This window comes from Penicillium oxalicum, chromosome VI, assembly GCF_001723175.1.
Source record: "Penicillium oxalicum strain HP7-1 chromosome VI, whole genome shotgun sequence".
In the NCBI taxonomy this organism is placed as follows: domain Eukaryota; kingdom Fungi; phylum Ascomycota; class Eurotiomycetes; order Eurotiales; family Aspergillaceae; genus Penicillium; species Penicillium oxalicum.
In genome coordinates this window covers 1,685,356-1,706,209 of record NC_064655.1, presented here as the reverse complement: position 1 = coordinate 1,706,209, position 20,854 = coordinate 1,685,356, and the positions used below count along the sequence as shown (strand labels likewise).

The 20,854-nt window shown below is 51.5% G+C and overlaps 4 protein-coding genes across 4 annotated transcripts; 2 read left to right on the top strand and 2 right to left on the bottom strand.

Annotated features, from left to right (window-relative positions):
* Positions 1–413: 413 nt before the first annotated feature.
* Positions 414–4,034, top strand: POX_f07888 (Long-chain-fatty-acid--CoA ligase 1; the record flags this gene model as incomplete). The annotated part of the gene is made up of 7 exons (XM_050116677.1): positions 414–486; positions 636–670; positions 723–830; positions 881–1,022; positions 1,370–1,613; positions 1,845–3,882; positions 3,945–4,034. 7 exons carry the CDS (start codon positions 414–416, stop codon positions 4,032–4,034), a joined length of 2,730 nt encoding a protein of 909 aa, XP_049966816.1.
* Positions 4,035–4,552: 518 nt separating this feature from the next.
* On the bottom strand, positions 4,553–5,517 carry POX_f07887 (uncharacterized protein; the record flags this gene model as incomplete). The annotated part of the gene is made up of 2 exons (XM_050116676.1): positions 4,553–4,650; positions 5,235–5,517. The coding sequence occupies 2 exons, from the start codon at positions 5,515–5,517 to the stop codon at positions 4,553–4,555; spliced, it is 381 nt and encodes a 126-aa protein (XP_049966815.1).
* An 802-nt stretch (positions 5,518–6,319) lies between these two features.
* On the top strand, positions 6,320–6,454 carry POX_f07886 (uncharacterized protein; the record flags this gene model as incomplete). The annotated part of the gene is made up of 1 exon (XM_050116675.1): positions 6,320–6,454. One exon carries the CDS (start codon positions 6,320–6,322, stop codon positions 6,452–6,454), a length of 135 nt encoding a protein of 44 aa, XP_049966814.1.
* Positions 6,455–9,987: 3,533 nt separating this feature from the next.
* On the bottom strand, positions 9,988–12,306 carry POX_f07885 (uncharacterized protein; the record flags this gene model as incomplete). Its single annotated transcript, XM_050116674.1, has 4 exons — positions 9,988–11,374; positions 11,444–11,534; positions 11,626–11,675; positions 12,125–12,306. The coding sequence occupies 4 exons, from the start codon at positions 12,304–12,306 to the stop codon at positions 9,988–9,990; spliced, it is 1,710 nt and encodes a 569-aa protein (XP_049966813.1).
* Between the last annotated feature and the right edge of the window lie 8,548 nt (positions 12,307–20,854).

Below are 20,854 nucleotides of genomic sequence, written 5' to 3'. Positions count from 1 at the left end.
TGCATGCGCCCGTTTGTTTTTTGGGGGTGGAGCTTTTCTGGAGGCCTCGCAATGGCACGAATCACGGGACCTGGGCCTCCCTTCTACAGTTCACCTCGTTGAATCTTACGAGACTCATATGATGTGGACCATTCTTTCCACATTGCCCCCGAGTATATACTACTCCAACGGATGTGAAGTCTGAGATGTCATTTGTACCCGCTTTGATAGATATAGCCATCATCATCGTCTCTCTCCTTTCTGCGATCATCTCATGTTTGCTGACAAGACTAGCTTGGACAACACCGTCCTTGAGTCGTGACTCGCGTGAGTGGATCGCCTCGAGGAGCTGCAAGACCACCGTCCCGGCTCCACATGAGCAACCAAGCCAAGAAAACGAAAGAGAACCGAGACCACTCAACACCAACTGTGAGATGACCACTCGGATTGTGGTGTGGACAAGAGGCAAGGCTCCAAACGATGATCGAGAGCGTCGCAGTGCAGCAGGTGAGTCGCACTGCCTCAGGGCCTCCTGTTGGGCGATCATCCCCCAACGGATTCGAGGAAAAAGGTAAACGATCTGCCTCCGGCCAACTTTAAATTCGCCTTCCGCGAACCGCTGCTGCTGCGCACACCTGTGCCGTAAATTACTACAGTAGACTTTGCTGAGGAGTACCATCAGGTGTCTGAGGTAAGAACTTCTTCATCCTTCGAGGACATGGCAGAGCCTGCGAAACTCTTAGATACCTGCCGGACTCTCGACGGTATACGCGCTACCAGCCGAAGGAGCGCTTCACGGCTCAATTCCTCACAGCCTCCCCTGGTCCACGTCTGTACAAGTCACGCACTGGGTATGTCAATCGCTTAGTGGCCACTCTTTGCGAGCCCAGCAATTGCCCAGATCGGCTTAACCGTGGAAGACATGGGGGGGGGGGGCGCTCGTGTCTGGACCGCGGCAACATCACGAGATAGACGAGGTCGAGGCTGGCGGTCTGGAGGTCCGTTCGTTCGCAGTCTCGGCGTGGGCCCCGATGTGTTTGCAAGTCTGTCACGTAGCTTCAGTTATGGTTCGCTTTCAAAGAAAGTTTGGACTTCCTCTCGGCGATGGTGATTTGATCCGGTGGAAGTTCCCGGCATCCAGTCAGGAGTGACCAAGTGCTCCAGGTACCTTACGACTGGAGATCGAGTGCTGTCACGGAGTCGCAGTGTGTAGTTGGATCCTCTCCGCGTATTGGTGAAATCGGTCTTCATTCCAGCGTCACGCTTATATATACAGTAGGAAGACCACCCTCAGCTCCAAAGTAGTCCTATGGTGAACTGACCGGCACCGTGCCTGGGCGGTGCTCATCATCCGATCTGATCGCTGCTCATTCACTAAATCGAACGACAGACGCTGCCAAATCCAACTCGTACCTTGTGCGTCATTTCCGCAAAGCCCAGCCACAGACCACCGCGAAAGGGTGGCCCAGTGCGCCCAGCAAAAGGCAGCTCCTCTCCTCTTGGGCCTCCACCTCCTCCTCATCCGCCACCCTGCGATCGAACCCATCTTTCGCCAACTTTCTCCATTTTGTCCTCTCCTCTTCCACTCAATCTGATTCTTGTCCTTCGACAGATATCTACAAGTCACAAGCTGGGTAAGCCAGACGCCGGACCTTTGAGCTCCTACAATTTCCTTTATCTTGGCCCCCGCCCTGGGCCGCGCCCCCCGGCTCAACACGCCCACTAACGTCACTCCGTCCCGACCCTAGTGGAATTTTCCAGCCGACTGCTCGATTTAGTGTCGACCTCGGATCGTCCTTGAACCTCCCGACGACCAATTTTCCCCCCCTCCTTTGACATTTTTTCTCCCCTGATCTTTCTTTCAGTTCGGAGAGTATCCCCCCCCTCACCGTCGCCATGTCGAAACGCGACGTTCAATTCCAGCCGCGAATGGCCAAGAAGGGCCCTTTCACTGTAGAGGCCCCAGGGTATGAGAAGGTCGAGGGCGAGACCATCCCTCGCCGTCATCCCAATGCGAAGAACGGTCTGATTCTGCGTCCGTCTGAGGACGTCGCGACAACCTATGACAACATCCGTCGGTCTGCTCGTCTCTTTGGCAACAACAAAGCTGTGGGTACCCGCAAGTTGATCAAGACCCATGTGGAGAACAAGAAGGTCAAGAAGATGGTCGACGGCGTGGAAAAGGAGGTCGATAAGCAGTGGACCTACTTTGAGATGAGTGGCTACAGTTACATGACCTTCCTCGAGTACGAGCAGCTGTGCCTGCAGCTCGGCTCGGGTCTGCGCAAGCTCGGCCTGGAGAAGGATGGACGTCTGCACCTGTACGGTGCCACCAGCGCACACTGGCTGGCCATGTCACACGGTGCCGCGTCGCAATCCATCACCATTGTCACCGCTTACGACACACTGGGTGAGGAGGGTCTCAAGCACTCTCTCATTCAAACCTCCTCGACTGCCATTTTCCTGGACCCCGGCCTGATCAAGTCTCTCACCCATGTGTTGGGGGATGTTTCCTCCATCACGCATGTCATCTACAACACCGACAACGAGGCCAAACCGGAGGACCTGGAGAAACTGAAGACTGATTTCCCCCACATCAATGTCCTCAGCTTCGAGGATCTGCGCAAGTTGGGCCAGGAGAACCCCGTGGATCCAGTGCCGCCCAAACCAGAGGACCTGTGCTGTATCATGTACACCTCAGGCTCAACCGGCCCACCCAAGGGTGTCCCCCTGACCCAGGCGAATGTGATTGCAGCCACGGCCGGTGTGAACGAGATCGTAGGCCCTTACATTGGCCCCAACGACTCGCTGCTCACCTACTTGCCACAGGCGCACATCCTGGAGTTCATGTTCGAGAACCTTTGCCTGTTCTGGGGTGGCTGTATGGGATACGGCAACCCTCGCACCCTGTCAGACACCTCCATGCGCAACTGCAAGGGTGACATTCGCGAATTCAAGCCCACCATCCTCGTCGGTGTTCCGGCGGTGTGGGAGTCGGTCAAGAAGGGTGTGTTGGGCAACCTGAACAAGACCAGCTTCATCGTCAAGGGCATGTTCTGGGGTGCCATGGCGGCCAAGAACTTCTTGCTGACCAACGGGTTCCCCGGTGCCGGGGTCGGTGCCTCGATTCTCGATGCCATCGTTTTCAAGAAGCTCAAGGAGGCCACCGGGGGTCACCTCCGCATCATGATGAACGGCGGTGGTCCCGTCTCCAAGGACACTCAGCGATTCCTGTCCATGGCCATTGCCCCCATGATCAGTGGATACGGTCTGACCGAGACCTCCGCCATGGGTGCCCTGAACGACCCCTTGGCCTGGAACCCGAATGCGCTGGGAGAAATCCCCGCCTCGGTGGAGGTCAAGCTGGTGGACTTCCCCGATGCGGGCTACCTCACCACGAACAATCCCCCCCAGGGTGAGATCTTCATCCGTGGTGGCAGTGTGACCTCGGGCTACTTTGAGAACGAAGAAGAGACCAAGGGCGCATTGACCGAGGACGGCTGGTTCATGACCGGCGACATTGGCGAGTTTGACGTCAACGGCCATCTGCGCATTGTGGACCGCAAGAAGAACTTGGTCAAGACCCTGAACGGAGAGTACATTGCTCTGGAGAAGCTGGAGTCCATCTACCGGTCCTCACCCGTGGTGGCCAATATCTGTGTCTATGCCGCGGAGGATCAGGATAAGCCCGTCGCCATCATTGTCCCCGTTGAGGCGGCCCTCAAAAAGATCGCCAGCGACAATAACATCGAGGGCGACACCCTGGAGACTCTGGTACACAACGAGAAGATCAAGCGTCTGGTGTTGGAGCAATTGCAGAGTGCCGGACGGGCCGGTGGCCTCCGGGGGATCGAAATCATCAGTGGAGTTGTCCTGTCCGACGAGGAGTGGACCCCTCAAAATGTAAGTTGGACCGCCTGTCGCAAGAGATTCCTCCCCTCCGAGCACTGACGATCTACTCCTAGGGCTACATGACTGCCGCGCAGAAACTGCAACGAAAGAAGATCACCAACCAGTACCAGGCTGATATCAACAAGGCCTACGGCAAGAAGTAAAGAGGGGGCCAGTCACGGTGAAAGAGAGATAGAGAGAGAGAGAGAGGAGGCCATGACAGAAAACGGAGTCTCCTTGTACACGCCTATTCTTCCCACGGTCCTTTGCCATACATCCTGACCACGCATCTGGAATGATGGGGCCGTCTTGTCGGATTCTTTCTCGCGTCCTTGCGATTCCATGAGCATTGCCCTTGTTGATTTATGAATTAATTATTATCCTCTCCCCTCGCCCAACTAGCATGAGTGGGGACTAGTAATGAATGCAGCGATATGACTTGCGTGTATCTAGACTTTGTCCTTTTCTCGACCGGTGAACGTCCTGACCTGCACTCCGCGCGGGAGTGCATTCCCCACGGTTTGTACTCGATCCCAGAAGCGACAGTAAGAGTCATGTCCCACCACAGGTTGTAACTCACCTCTGCTCCCGCCCAGCCCATCGTATATTCCTGTAAAACCGCTTCCCTCGAGAGCTTTTTAAACCTTTCCCAAGATTGGAACGGGACGAGATCGCATCACCTTCAGCTCCACCTCACCACGTGACATCCAATCCAGACCATCTGTACAGTGCGAGGCACGTATGAGGGACATCCTTCACCTCCACAGCCCACCCGTACACCTATTTTCTCCCAGTCAGCCCCCCATGTCATTGTGGAGGTACGTCGCGCATACGCATACACATACAATTCCCATCCCTTCCCATCTTGAAGCAGGAACTTTCCCGGATAAACAGTACCCGCCAATGCTCGATCTAACGACCGCTCTTCCCCGTCTCTACTAGCACATATCGATCTCTCACCCCCAAGACCCGAGCCCTCTTCGGCGTCGGCGTCATGGCCTGGGCAGCAATTGGACTATGGACCACCCCGCAAGTCGAAAGCGCACTGGGCATGCAGGCCTCACCAACCGAAAAAGAGCAATTGGATCGGCAACTTGCCGTGCGAATCTCGCGCGTCGGCGGAGAAGGGAAGGGAGATGATCGGACGCATTGAGAAATGACATTACAAGTGATGCGGACTTGAGTCGATGGGGGAGTTTTGCGGACTGGGAAAGTGGAAAGCACTATTTCTTTTTTTTAGGGGAGAGGCCGAGAGTGTGAATAAAGACTGGACTGGGACAAGTTCCATACTGGCGATCTTGAAGCGTCTTGGAGTTTCTGGTCGGAGGTTCAGGTAGGTCACTGTGGTCTACGGGCGGATCTACCTGCACCGCCAGCCAAGTCACATGGACGAGGTCGCATGCCGCATGTCGTTGTGGGCGGGATCCTGACGTGCGTTTGCTGCGTCCGACGCTTGCACGAGTCCGGTATTTGTGAGGCTCGAGCTGGATTGCGTGTCTCAGTGGTGTTGTGATGTCCTGTCTGGTTGATGGCTGCGCGTGGTTGGGGAGAAGGGTGAGTGGAGTATTTCCTTTGGAGATCTTCCGGCGCATCGCCCCCAGGCTCAGGCTCGTGCTCGAGCTTGTTCTTGTGCAAGGGTAGAGACATGGTGTATCTGATCATCTGATCGACTGGTCCCCTGCTAGAGCTGCGCCATGAGCAGTTATTCCAAATCAATGTGAGGCACGGGATGTTTGAGGCTTTGCGTCTTGCGTTGGGTCCGCTATGCGCTGTACGCTGGGCGACTTTGACTGCGCCTCGACTGCACGTCTACTTTTCCACCGCCCATCGAGACAGTTCACTGCCGACAGTGGCAGCCTCAATTGGCTCGGATGATGAGGCAGTGAATCTGGCATCAGCATAGATGTGGGTTGTTTGTTCCCATTGAGATTCGTGACCTTGGCTGGAGAATCAGAAATGGGGTCTCATGAGAAAAGAGAAAATGTGCGGCATCGATAGCAAATGGCTCTTTGCAGCTTCGAGCCTTGCATTGCATAAGGTTGACGGATTCCTGAATCACAATCACGGGCCAGAAGATGCTTGAAGAAAACCCATGATCCCTCATATGTACATGAACCGATTCCAATGTGCAAGTCCCAGGATTCCTTATCTTGAGCCTATACAAGGTGGCATATCATATCTACGCGGTACAATGGGCAATCTACTACCCATGAAAATCCTTGTCGTCCTTGTGCAATCACCACGATCAGGACCACGCCCTTGAGCTACGAGATCGCAGTACTGACCGAGTCAAACGGATGAAATCAGCATTCTTCGCGCAGAAGTTCAAAGTACTCACCAAAAAGAACATCAATGCCACAACCGATAGGGAAAGAAAACTGAGACAGCGCCAGCCCCATTCGGCACCGATCTCCGAAAAACCCGTTGGCGTGCAACATCACCAACCACGATGTACGGTGCTAGTCAAGGATCTACATCAAGGCAAAGACCACAAGAAAACATCGCTCAATCCGCCGGCTTACCGGGCTTATCTTCAGCCGACTGGGGCGGCCTGTTCAACCTCTCAATTCCGGTCGAATTCTAATCTGCAGAGTCCGAGCTCACCAGGTCATTTCGCCAATTGGGCCAACGAGATCGGGACTGAGGCTGACGGTGCGAGCGCCTCACTTGGATCATCTGCGTAGAAACATAGAAACGTAGAAATTTTTCCAGATCATCTGACTTTGATCGAGAAGAAAAATGGAACAAAATGAATCTAGGCGAGAAAAGACAAAAATCCTTTTTTTTCTGGCTTGCTCTTCGTTCTCTTCGTCGTACAGACAACCCGAGGTCCCGAATTATATACTGATTGTGACTGTGAAGCTAGACTGCACCTACTGGTCGAAGCACATATCGTCCAGAATTTTCGATATCATCTCCAGGCAATTCTGTCGTTAATCATCTCTCGTTTTTGCGCGTAGAGCTCACGCTAGCTGACAGTTGATGCAATTTATCTTCTTTTTAAAGCCTGTCCAGGGACCTACTCCGAGAGGGGATCCTTTTTAGGGGTCTTTCTGTCAGTCTACCACTCTCTTCCTCCCACAAACTCGGAGCTCTTCCCTCAGGCGGCGTGCTTTCCTATTTCCTGTTGTACAACCGTCACCGATCCACCAAAGTCCCCCGTAACGGTCGGATGATCGCAGACGGGAGGTGAGGCGGTGCCTGTTTCCCAGAGTCTCTCTCTTCTCTTCTTTCTCCGCGGATTAACTGGCTACCGTGCTGGTAAGCTTTGGTCCCATGCGAACAGCACAGCAACAAGCAATTTCCAAGACAACAAGGACGCACACCGTTCATGTTGAAATCCTGACCATTCAGAGAGAGATCGAGTGCGCAATTTGCTTCTTCCTTCTTACAAGGGAGTGAATCGTGTCGAATTCGGCTTTTGGTCCGTTAGCCCCCCTCCCTTTGTGCGACGTATGAGTTAGTGGCTGGAAGTGACTAGCTTATATAGTACGTGTAGGTTTGATTTTGACTCTGGTTGGTACTCGAGAGTTTTAGATTGTGGTCAACGGCGATGTTTACGAGGTTTTCTGTCCTGCTTCGAGAAGTTAGAGAATTTGGTACTCGTGCGTTATAACATGGTGGTGGGGTGCAGGAGGGTATGAACTTGAATAGCCATGAATCTGGTCGGATAAGGTAGATGGTCAAGTTTGACGACCCGCAATGACTTGTACTTACTTCTCCGTTACAGCGGCCGTTGGCTATGCCGATGGACAAATAGACTCACGAATTGAGGGGGTTTTCCCTTATCAAGTACTTCATACAATATGGAATCTCTTTTCTTTCTCTTTGAGATTGCTCATTTCCATCGGGCATTGCTCCCAGACAGTTTGACTCGAGTGGATATTTTCTTAGACTCGCCATCCCACATTATATTGAAACCAACAAATTCGATCGTCAAGCCTTTAGTTGTGAGGTAGTAGGCGATAAGCTCGAATACGCCATTTTCATCCATTCATCGATCAACCTTCCAGCCCACACCAGAGGAGATGAGTAGAAGAAAATACCCAATTCTCGACTAAGGAAATTTGGCACGACCTATGCAAGAAGCACTTCCCAACCTATACGCCCAATAGAGACATTTCGTCCCATTCATTTCTTCAAACGATCAACTCCAAATCGGACCAAAAGCAAAAGAAAAAGAAAAAAGAAAATACATTTAACCCCCCCCCCCCCCCCCCCCCCCCCCCCAAAATCCCCCCTGACACCATACCTGAAAGAGCCATCGATTGCACCTAGAAAAGCCAAAAGAAGTAAGAGATTGGAAAAAGTCGAAATATTCTGCGCGAGCCCACGGCGCCTCCGACTGATCCCAGATTGTCAGGCTGGGGGCGTAGCCGTAGAGATCACTTCCAGTCCCGACTCAAGGTATTGAAGTCCGGCAAGTCTGCACTGCTCGTCATAGCCGCAGCGTCAGGCTGAGCTGAGATGCAGGAAATGACATGCGCATGCATCGACGATCTCGATGCACAATTGGACTATCTAGAGGACTGGTTGTATTCTCTCTCTCTCTCTCTCTCTCTCTCTCTCTCTCTCTCTCTCTCTCTCTCTGGGGTTTCTCTTAGCAATAACAAAAGATTAGTGAATCCATTCAATAAAACTCGTAGAGTGGATTTCTCATTACTTGTCAAAATGGTGACATGCGTCCAGTCTGCGTTCATCATGTTTGCAATGGTCCACGCCCGCGCTTATATAGAACATAGTAAACTGTTTTTTTTTCTTTTCCCAACGAAAGATGTTACATCATCAAAGGTTAGGGCAAATGGATCTATTCGTAACACATAAGCGTCAAGAATACCTGCCCGTCATGGAAATTCTTCCAAAGCTCCATTACAAAAGGCACTGGTACCTAGGGAGCTGCCCATCGTCCATCCATATAAGCCCATAAACCATGTCCCTTCCTTGAAGATTCAAGAAAAAGAAAAAATCGTCGACCCATTCCATTTTCTATTTCATCCATTACTGGTCTTCAATCATAGATGGGTCCATCCATCCACAATTTCCTCCAGGCTAGGTCCACGACTCTTCTTCCATTGTCATCATCCACCCGACCCGCACCTACCTGGTACCCATGAGATTTGCAATGAGGCAATTAGTCCCTCGTAAAATGTTGCAACCAACTAGGCTGGAACAACATTCCATTCCACGGAAGGAAAGAAGAGAAAAAAAAATAGCTTCTGGGAAATACACAGCCAATCGGAGAAATCCTGTCCAAAATTAAACAAAATCAAAAACCAAAAACCAAAACTATCATTCTTGATCTGTATGTCCGTCAATCCTACAAGATCAAAGCAGACACAGCCGCGCCAAAACTCAGCCTGAAAGATAAGAGACAAAACGGCCCTGGGGAGAGAGGGAGGGAAGAAAGGAAGTCCAACTAATTCGAGCATTTCTGATTTCCAGTACGGCGGCCACTCGCAGAGTGCCAGAAAGCGCGAGAACTTCTAGACCCCTTCCACCCAGTCGTGATCTTGCCAAAGATCCCGACCTGCAGCTGGAACCGCCCAGATGAGAATTTCCCCCGGCCTGAATCATTGGATTAATTGCACGCAGTATGAGCATTGGTCTGAGCTGGATCGGGGGGTTTTTTTTGCCAAAGGAACCTTTCCATCCTCCCCCTATCCCTTGTCCGAACATGGCGAGGGCGAAGTATGAAGTATGCGTATGGCAAATTCGATAGAGACTACATTCTCGAGGTATACTATAGGTCAATTATATGAGATATGATATCAGTACCTTGATATATTACGAGAAAAGAAAGGAAAATTCAATCTCTCATCACGATCATATTGGTATCTTTTGCCAAAAAAAAGACAGTTGCTTTCTTTTTTGGCATTGCAACGTTTGCCATCCGAGCTCCGCTGCGCTATGACGAAAAAAAAAGAAACAAAAAAAAACCAAGAAATGCGATGCCCACGTTACACGGGGCCAAAGTAAGAGATGCAACGCAGGAAAATCAGAGCAAACGAAGTGGAAAGAAAAGAAAAACAGAGAGAAGAGAAAAGAGAAAAGAAAACAACCCTCATCACCACCACCATCAACGGCCTCCTCACGTGCCGTCCACTCCCGCACGCGCTCTCAGCTGCCGCTCGGGCCCCGATGGTTCTGCGCCGGGCCATACCCGCCATACGACGAGTAGACCGGATCGAAGCCATGGCCGGTCGCGCGCTGGGTATTGGGCACCCCAGCGAAGGCATCGTGGGCCTCTTGGTACATCGAGGCACCCTGCCTCAATGTGTCCATTGGGTCCATCGTGTCGTTGACCATGGCGTAATCAAACGTGGACGAGGCCGACGAGTGCGCCATGGGACTTTCTGCCCGACCATATGGCAGGTTCCCACCGGCAGAAGGAGGCGGAGGCGGAGGAGCAGCTGGCTCATACAGCTGCGGCGGCAGGCGCGCGGTTGCACCGAGACTGTGTGAAAGGGTGCTGCCGCTGACAGCTCCAGGGCGTCCGTCCGAACCCATACTCGCCGTGCTGTCCCGGCGACTGTCCTTGTAGTGGCCGGGGGATCGGCCACGCACGACCATCGAATCCGAGCGTCGACGGGCAATCAGCACCCACTGAGTGCCTCCGTGGATGGGATCGGCCACCTCAGCATGCAGTTCGACCACCACATTGTAAAATTGCTGCTGAGCGCGTCTTTTGCCGTTGTTCGCAGTGGCCTTTTGAAACTGGAGGCGCTCAAATGTGTGGGACTGTGGCAGCTGAGGGGCGCCGCCGAAGGAGCCGCTGTAGTCCAGGGACATGCCGGGCCCGTGGCCGTTGCTGTTGCTGCTGGACGAGGACAGTGAGATGGGCGGCGATGCCCGGAGGGAAACTCTCTCTGGCCGGTGCTCCGACTGCTTGTCGCGCTTCGGCGTATGCTGCACCAGCTCCCGGGTCTCTCCGTACTGCCCGTTGACGATGGCCGAGATCGCCATCCCCCAGCCCCGGATCAGCTCTGGACTCTGATCTGCACGGCGCAGGTAGAGAGGGACGGCGGGATTGGCGACCCATGGGGTGAGACTGAAGCCGCACGTCACGGAGAAGTAGTTTCGCCGGTAGCATGTCCACTTGCCATCCTCCGCGATGAAGAACCCGCGATTCATCTTCGCGTCGACTTCCGGGGTGATCACTTGCTGCGTTCCTCCAAAGTCCGCCACAACGGTCTCAACCACTGCGGTTCCGTCGAAGGGGAGTGACTCGACCGACGGTGGTGAGCGGGAAGTGACGTGAGAGATAACCGGAGGAGACGGCTGAGTGACGGCTGTCCGAGTCGAGTCAGAGAGATCGCTGGGTCGGGCCGGTGCCACATATCCGTGGCTTCGAGCAAAGTCATTGATGCCTGCCAGAGGCATGTTCATGCCACGCTGCCCCGCATAGGAAGGAGAGTAGACGTAGTTGCTTCCTGTGAATGCGGCCATGTTTGGCGAGTGATGCATGGGATGTTGCAGGTTCACTGCCATGGGTGCAGGAGGCTGACTACATATGATCAAAGAGAGCGTTAGAGTGCCGTCTTTTTAGTTCCAACTTCACATTCAGCTCACTTACAATGACGTTGCCCGGTTGAAGTCAGCCAGCCGGTCAAGTGAATACTGGGACATGTTCGGGAAGATGGCATTTGAGTGGAGAGCAAAGGCATCTACTCGCACGAAGAGAGCCGTTAGTTTCATGCACAAAGAGAAGACGATATTAAAAGAAGAAGGAGGAGGAGGACGAAGCCTCGAACATACCAGTCGAGGTATCCGGAGGGGCCATTGCGAGAGGGGACTGGTTGGAATAGCTATAAAGGTCAAAGGCGTCAGTCTTTACGAAGCTCATCATCATGAGATGAATCAAGTATAGAGGAAGAAGAAGAAGCAGTAAAAAAGGACAATGACAGACAAGGCAGCAAAAAAGGAATCGACACCCATTGTCTCGGAGAAAAGATGGAGTGATGATGAAGGGGAAGAACAATGGGTGGTGTCATCAGAAGTAGGGCACGGGACTCCATTTTCAAGAGCAAGAACCCAGGTCCAGATGAAAGACAGTGGCCACAACTGTATAGAAGGTAGAGATACAGACTGGACTGAAGTTCAAGCTGCCCGGACCCGGGAAAAGGCGCAGCGAGCAAGGGAGAGACGACATTGTTTGGTGGAAAGAGAATCAGAGAAGGAGGGCAAGAGCCGCCCAGATTGCAATCCGTCTCTGATGGTCATTGCCCAAAAAGAATGGAAAAGTAGAAAAACTTACTGGACTTCCTGCAGTGCAGACTGGGGTGCGTGGTACTGAGGGCCGTTGGTGACAGGCATAGAAGCGAATCCTCCGACTCGCTGATCGTGGTCTCCGTTATGCTCCGCATATGCGCCACCTTGAGGGTTCAGGTAAGCTCCTTCGGTTGTGTCTTGACCGTGCATGTTGAAGGGATCAGTCATGTTAAAAGCTAAGTGTGAGAATATCTTAGTACCGCCATTCATGGATAGAGACTGAAGTCAGGGTGTTGACATTCACAAGACAGCGTAAGGTCTCATCCACGCTTAGTTGCAGGAAGGAGGGCTGCAGCACAGGGAATCGACCGAGGGGATGTCCATGCGAGATGCAGAGGGGATATAACTCACAAGGATTCATTTTTGCTAAAGAATTTCAGTGGGGAGGTCTTGATTATGCACCAAGGTGTGGTTGCAGATATCTAGATGGAAGGATGTAGCAGACCGCATCAGCATAACAGGCTAGACATTGCGACGACTCAATCGCCCCTCCATGTTATCACTTACCAAAAAGGATGAATGAGGATAAAATCGGAGCACTTCCGTGAACAGCTAACGGAAGGGCTAGATCAAAGGAGGTCGGTCAAGAAGGATGATGGGTTGAGGGAAAGGTGTAGTAGAGTTGAAAAGCGCGTATAGTTGTCAAAGAATTGAAGAGGGTGGTGTCCAAGGATGATGGTTCAAAAAGAATGGTTGAAAGAGGATAAACTCAAGAAGGACTGGAAAAGACTGAGCTCTTATATCATGAGATAGGCAACGATCTCTCGTACTGACGACAAAAGTTTGTCAACAGAATATAGCGGAAGACCACAACTCGGCGCTTTAGGGCTGGCGGAACTGATGAGAAACCCAGCAAGCCGCGACGGCGACGCTGAGGATTAGAGCCCGGCCAGAAGGCCCGCGGACATGGTGGAGGTGGGCGAGTTAAAAGCGCTGGATGTAAAACAATAATTCAAGATTCTTCCTCCCGCTGGTCAAGGCCGAAAGGACGGAATTGCAGGAAGCAGATTTGAATGAATACCTCGAGATAGGTTAGCGATGCATTGCAGATAGACCATGCTCCCCCCATCTAGGTGTGGCTGCTGAGTTGATGGTCATCGGACACAGTCATGTAACATTTACAGGAAAAGAACGGATCAAGTCCTTTGCCGGCAGAGACTCGAGTGTTCTATCGAAAGCTTCTGACACTGTGGACAATCCTATCGAGTACTCCGAAGACAGCTTGAGGCGAGAGAATTGAATCTTCACTCTGCATAGTCTGAATACCAGCTGCGCAACAGAATCTTCGCGGCTGGAGTACCACTTGAACACCCCAAAAACAGATATAAGCAATAATGGGAAATCGAAGCATGCACGGGCGGAAATATCATCAACTTACAGATTCTTTTGGTGTAACCTGGATCAACCAGGCGGGCAGGATGACGGGCAATGAGAAGGCAAAAAGCACGGACGAGAAGCCAGGCCAGTCAAGATGTTCAAGAATAATCCTTTCGTGGCAGGACGTAGCATTGACAAAGATAGTAGCCTGGGGGAGCTTGTGACTGTCGTGCATATAGATCACTGTCTGGGTGATTTTCTCGTTTGACAATCTCTCGTTGCTGTGCAGAGACAATATCTGATTTCGTTTCTTGGAGTAAAACAGAAATGTAAAAAGTTTCTGCCAGAGCATAGTTCAAACGCTCTCGCCCGTGAAGGTATAGTGAGTTTGTACCTCGCCGCCTCGAGAATCGGAGTCTGCACTTTGTCGCAGACCAGCAGATGTCAAAAAGACTTGCGGGCGGCCGGTGGGCAGGACGTACCCGGGATAGGGTACCTTTACCAGGTAGGTAACTCGCAAGTAGAAAAAAAAACAAATTAGGTGAAAAAGGCCTTCGGAGTCACTCTGCCTATTTCTTTTCCCCCTTTCAATTGTGATAATTGGTTCTTCTCGTGAGGTTGTATCTGGGACCTGGACTGAGGTCCACCCTTCGTCGAGGCCGGGAATTGAGAGTTTGCTGGCCGGCGTCTATCTGGAGCAACTGTACTCTCCTCCCCGGATATCGAGGGGTTGAATTGAGCAAAGCAAAGAAAGAAATTGTAAGATCTGAGAGCTGGTGATGCTCCACAGGCTGGAATGATCTCATTGGATCTCAGCTGTTTTCAAGATTCAACCATTATGAGATGCTGTAGGTCAATTCCAATACTAAACTTGCCAAAGACGAGCCAAGCGCGTCGTATTCACTGCCCACCTCTTCGGTGGATAGTAGCAGGCATTGGGGATGGTCGAATGCCCACCTCAGGACACCGTCACTCGAGAATGGATGAGACCAGGAGTATGCATCGGATTTTACCGATTTTACCGATTTTTCTTTCCTTGCATTCTCTCACACCCCCCAGTTTGTCTTTCCTTTTGTCTCTCTTCGTCAATAGTGGTCTCCATTTGAGTTTAGTGTGTTTTCTTTTTCTTTTTTCCTGTTTTTAATTTTCCCTTTGCATTGTTGATGTCCATTTTTGGCCGCTCGTCCTGGTTGGACCCTGATCATTAACCAAGAAGAGAGTTCGTCAGGCCGAATGGTTGGTCTACCGAAATCTTCGACTTTGTTTTTGTTTTATTATTTCAATCTACTAGTGTGGCTCACCTTGGACACTGACTACCGAATGAGAGCAGTTGAATGTTCCAGGTGATCGAGTCAGCCCATTTACGGTGTGAGCATCCTGGTCCAGCCGCTGATACTTTCTCGTATTATATGCTAGTCTGTCGATCAGAGTCAAGATTGACTCACTGGAGGAGATAGAAGTTATGTAGTCCGCAGACTGTAGCTCGATGGCCATGTAAAAGACATTCTCTCTCCCCTTACACCTGATAGGTATCTTATTCGGATCTCTACGGGGCCATTCAGTTCCTTCACAGTGCAAAGACTTGCGTCGATGGTTTGAAAAAAAAAGAGCGACCGGTGGTGACAAGACTGGCAAAAAGCTGGTACCTTCACCTCCTGGCCGCGCTGGGCCGACCCGAAGCCGCACGTTTGGGCCCCGTCTGTCAAGACCGAACAAGACCGAATTGTCGATCGGAGCCTGGAGGGGACCGTGGGCAATGCCGGAACTCCAATCAAGACGGTCGATCACGGCCTGCTTGAAGAACCTGCAGTAAATAGCTTACGTTCGGTTCTATAGACTTTAAAGCTGGCCCTCGACCGTGGCGCATGGCGATCTGGCCTAGTCGACTCTACTGGTGGCTTGGTGAGCCTGGACATCGCCGTGGGGCTGCCGAAAGACTCCCTCTTCATTTTGGATGTCAAGATTGCTGCTATTGCTCCTGGTGAGGGAGCAATAGCAAATTGTCTGGGGTTCTTGAAGAAAGATGCTCTGATATTCAGGTCACCGAGGCTCGTGTCTCCCAGCATGTCTACGTTGAAGTCATTCAGCAGCAGCGACCTGATAAATTTCTTTTTTCTTCCCTGCACAAAACTAACTGGTGGAGAAAGAGCTACGTCAAATCACTAATGATATGCATGAGACAGATCTCGATCTTCATCATGAGGACTGGTCACTGCACTGAGTAGTTGCAGGGGCCCCTCTCCCTAGTTTGGGCCGATGGCGAGACAATTTCGAAACATGATGATTTTCCGGAGGATTCAAATATGTCGCTCGTCATCTCCACGGTGTCTCTCAATGAAACCAAGGTTATAGGCTGACAAAAAAACCCGACATGGACAGAAGATGTGGGTGCATCGCTACGACCACCCGAATTTGGGCTTTCAAGGCCACAAAGTGGAGAGGCTGAAGCTTAACCAAGCAGTCGGGCAAGGATTGATTCCGTAGTATATTTGCTGTTAGTCAAGCAAAAGAATAACATCTCATCTCATCAATGACGTGACAGTTCCGAGCAACTTCTCTGTACGCCAGTCAGGTCTGAATGAAGAAGATCAACGAACATGGGCTGGCTGCGCACCACGTGGGGGAAGATGGCGGTGAGCCAGCTTCTCTCTTTCTTTCTTTCCTCGTTTCCTCCCTTTCCAGCGCTTGATTCACCCGGAGGACTTTGGACGAGGCTGGTCAAAGGGTCGATCAATCATCGATATGAGGAAAGTCAAATCAGGAGCTGCACCCAGCTCCCACTCATCTCAACAGAAAAAATTACAGCGGCGCCCGCCGCCCCCCCTTTGGATGGAGAGGACCGACGGTGGCGCCGTCCAAAGACCGCTGAACTGTGGGGTAAACCACCGACCATCATCCCAGGAAGACGTAGAGAATGATGCAGGTGAGAACTCGTAACGATGGGACCTTTGCTCGGTCTGCAGAGAAGCATAGTCCTTGCACTGCTTAGAGATCCTCTGCAACTCACAGAGGCCAGCTCCTATCGCCAGACGCGAGGACCCAATGCTCAGAAAAGCTGCACCTGTGGTGCTGGTTCATGGGGAATACCGTCGATCCCTTGCTTTCCAAGAGCCGACCCACGTCCTCGGAGAAGCACCACTTGTACCTAACTGATTCGACTTCACGTCTTTGGATCTATCACAACCTCACGGTGCCTCCCCGGGTACGGAAGGGAGCCCCAGTCCGGAACGGAGATAGCCGAGTCGGTTCTGCATTCTCACAACATCCCCGATTTTCATTGACAGGACTGAACGAAGACACAGCTCGTGCCCTTTCGCTTGGTGACACTTGCAGAAAAGCCTTCCTTACTGTCAGGATTTGGAGACTGGCTCCTCCCCCACCCACGGATCTCGCAGCTACTGTTCCCCGAAATGGAACGCTGCGCTTCACCTCAATCACCAGCAAAAGGATCTTATTCGATACCTTTCGCCCGGAATCGGCTCTGAGAAAAAAGATTTTCTTTCTTCTTTTGCTCTGTAGGTCTCCACCATATGTGGTAATGTGGCAGGCGCTCCGCTCCCTGCGTTGAGGATCCAAGCCAACGTCCGCACCGACAAACCCGGAATCTCCATCATAATACGGCAGGTCTGTCGAGAGACCTGTCTTCAATCAATTGCACGGTGGTTATTTCCATTCTCAGGCCTTGCAAAGGCACGTGCCGTTCTGGATCAGTCAACCGTGGCACATGCAATTGACATGCAACAAAGGCACCCCCGAACGCGGCCAAAAAGCGGAGGGGAGATTTCCTATTGGTCTGCTCACGAAAAGACACTATTTGACCGATGCCCGTGAGACCTACTCGTGTGAAAGTCAATTGCTGAAGCGAATGAGGAATCTTCAATTTTCATTCCCGGGGCTGCACCCGGCCGATTGCTCAGGTCGCCGACAGGGATCGACCCGAAGGCTCCCGTTGGGCCTTCCAGAAGCCACTTGTACACCGTGCTCGGATTTGAGGTAGAGCACCTTGACCAACCTGCGTCCTGACTGTGACTAAAATTGCAAGACCTAAATGTGGGAAGAAAACAAAAGAGCAACGGACTGGTGACAAGACAGCCAACTGCGACGTGACCTGTTCTAGGCGCTGCTCGAGAGTTTCAACTGGTTAATGAGGAGGCTTTGCAGGGATGCATTTCCAAGAAGAGCCCCTGGTCGATGAGCTTTAGGCCCAGGCCTCCAACTGCCATACCCCCCCTGTCTTTCACTATTCCATCTGTATCACGTCCTGGTTCATGGGTCTTGCGACGAGTTTTCACGATCATCACGGTTCTGTGACCCCGAAGGGGTTTCTCCAACATTCGCAACAGTTACCTTGTCATAGATGCACGGAAAGCCTCCCATTTCAAGGTGGCCACACTTGTTTCCCGGCACGACTGAAGTATCACGAGATGCATCTAAGTCAAAACCGCACTAATACAAACTTTGATATCCGTCGTTTTGACGCAGCAGCCGGAAGACTTACCTATATTCATTTCTGGGAAAAAATTACCATTAGCGCTTATCCACATCTGCCTCTCTCCCTACAATGGATTCTGGATCCTCTCAAGTTCAAGACAAAAACGATCTCGCACATCTTGGACAGGGGGTTAAAGGTACTATGCTCGTAGCCGCGCGCGATGGCTTGCAGAGATGGCACGTAGGAAGTCCACGTGAGAGACACGCAGCGTCCTTATTTCGACTTCTCTCGAAAGACCTCGTCCGCTGTGAGGACATTCTGGATGGACCCAGCTTGAAATCGTTTTTTCTTCCCAAACCTCCCCTCGCGGATGGCAGTTCAACTGGTATGGGACCGTAGTCGCTCCGTCTTGGCAAACACCGGAATCAACCGAATCAATCCGAGTCAGATTCTGCTGATTACTGTGGTCTCTCGAGTAAACCGTCAAAATGCCCAAGGGTTTCTTTGTCGGTATGCCTGACTGGTGCTGACGAAATGGGAATCGTCTTTTCAAGCAGAAAGAGTCTAGAGCCCTCTTCTTGTTGACCGGTCATTTTCAGCGACCATTCATCAAGCTTCGCCTTCGGAGAGCAACCCCAATCATTCTGAAATCCCACGAGCCAGTACAATGAAATGCTCTCGGTACTGACTACGAGACTAATGTTGGAGTATGAACGGTTCATGCTACCGAAAGACGGGTGAGCCGGCCGACGGAAAAGAGCTTTGGCATCAGACGTTGAAGGGGCCAGGATCAGACGTCGAGCACTGATGAACTCTGACTACCTCATCAGCAGCCCATCCAAAAATGATCAAACCCCTAAACTTCAAAGCTACGTTGAGCAGGGATTGTACTGTCAAACAAAATTCCTCGACACGTTTGCTCCGGAATTCCCCCGGGACACTCCCTGGGGTAGCGATGCGCTTTGCCTGTGGCTCTATACACATCGCACTTGGAGTGGAATTATGCTCAACGTCATTTTTTGTCAACCTAGAAGTCTCATTTCCCCGCTCTCCCCGAGACTTTGAAACTTTGTCTTCCCCCCCACAAGGAAGCCCCGGTAAGATTAACAGCCAGTGGAATCGTGCTGTGCTGTCGTACAGCCCCAGAAATCATGAGCAAAATATGCTCACCGGGAGCAGATCACTAGGGCCTGGTTGGAGGCAACTGTACACTTTCACCTCGAATGCACCAAGCTCTTTCGCCTTGGTGGGTCTCCCCGAGCTAACGCTCCAATGTCCTGCTGCAATGTTACTGAGACTGTCAAATGTCAGATACCCCATTCACATCTCATGTCCTGTCACACCTCAACCTACCAGAACGTGGCGGGGGCTTTTTTTCCTCTAAAAAGGAGATAAAAAAAAAACTCTGCTGGGCGGGTGACACGAACCCTTTCACAAGATTTGAGACAAGAGAACGAACGGAAAATCCTGGAGCCTGCCCGGAACCAACGCCAACGGGCATACCAACCGAGTCAATAAGCTGAGCCGAAGAGACTGACCGCAAGTCCTTCCCCCAATTCATGGATCTCTATCCCGACAAGCTCAGAAACCGTCAGATTATTGCTCCTTCTAAACATTCCCACAGCTCAGACCCCGCTCACCGAAACCATGTTGATGCTACGTGATGCAACCCTATTTAAATCCCTGCAAAGGCAAATCTCTGCGTGCATTGAGTTGTACACGGCCTCAAAAATAGCGTGAACTAGACTCTCGTAAAGTCTTGAGATATACGCCGTTACGATGGAGCGCTGCATTTATGCTCCAGGCGCGCTAGAGTCTTGACCCGGCGGCCTAGAGGCGCACATCCTTCGAAGTGATTGGTTGGCCAAAAGGAGATACTCTGTTGCTGCCGGAGGCTTCACTTTGGCAATAACTCTCAAAGCTTCATAGAGTGTCCGAGAGCCCATAGGTGCTATTTCCTGCTCCAGGTCGGTGCAGGAAGAGCAGACTGGGCTTGTATCAAGCGGGGGAAAAAACTCAAATCAACGGCAAGGATACCAATGCGTCCTTACTGCTGCTCTCTCGGCGTGGGCAAATTTTTGATCTTGAATGATCCGGGGGCTGACACAGGGCCATGTCGAGCTGGAGGGCATGGATCTCTTTGAAGCAGACAATTCCTCGTCGCTTCTCAGCGACGTAGCTTCCTCAATCCACGGGAGATAATATAATTCGTTCTGGACGGTATGAGCAAGTTTTGACGCCACCTCCATTGCCGAGTGAGGTGCTGCTCAGAGGTGAGATACCCACCAGCCAAGGCCTGTCCGAAAACTTGGGTCAATGTCACTAGATATGCTGACGTCGGAGAAGTAAGGTCCGGCTTGACATTGGTTTGAGTGATACTCGGGCAAACGAACAAAATTTTTGAGGTCTATTGAGGCCCCTGGCTTCCGAATGCGGCGCGTCAAAGTGCCAACCTCGTCGAGCACAACGTAACTTTCTGAACGGGCATGGGAATTCACTTGTGAAAGTGTTTCAGAGTCAAACCGAAACGGTAGAGAGGCTTCTTCTTGCCATCGTCTCTCTCCAATTGTGCTTTGCGACATGTCGTGGAGCAAGATGGAGCAAGAAATTCTGGTAAGACACGTAATGGAGGCAAGAGTCTGCTTCGAGTTGCGGTCATACACACTTGTCAATTATGACTGTGTGCTTGTGAGAGCCCCTCTGTTGAAACTTATTGACTGGATACTCTTATGGAATGACCAGACAGCGTTCAGAGACCATTTGAATAAGATGTTTTCTGCCTGTATGTGAACCGAGACCGCCAGATACTCAACGGTCCCTAAGAGAACAGACGATAATACAAAAATATCCTAACAGAGAGAAACGCCGTTTATCGTTGACAAAAAGTACAGAATTGCTATATGAATAGAATACTCTCACGAGACACGTCGTCCGGTTACCCATCTCCGACTGGAAGGAGACTACTAT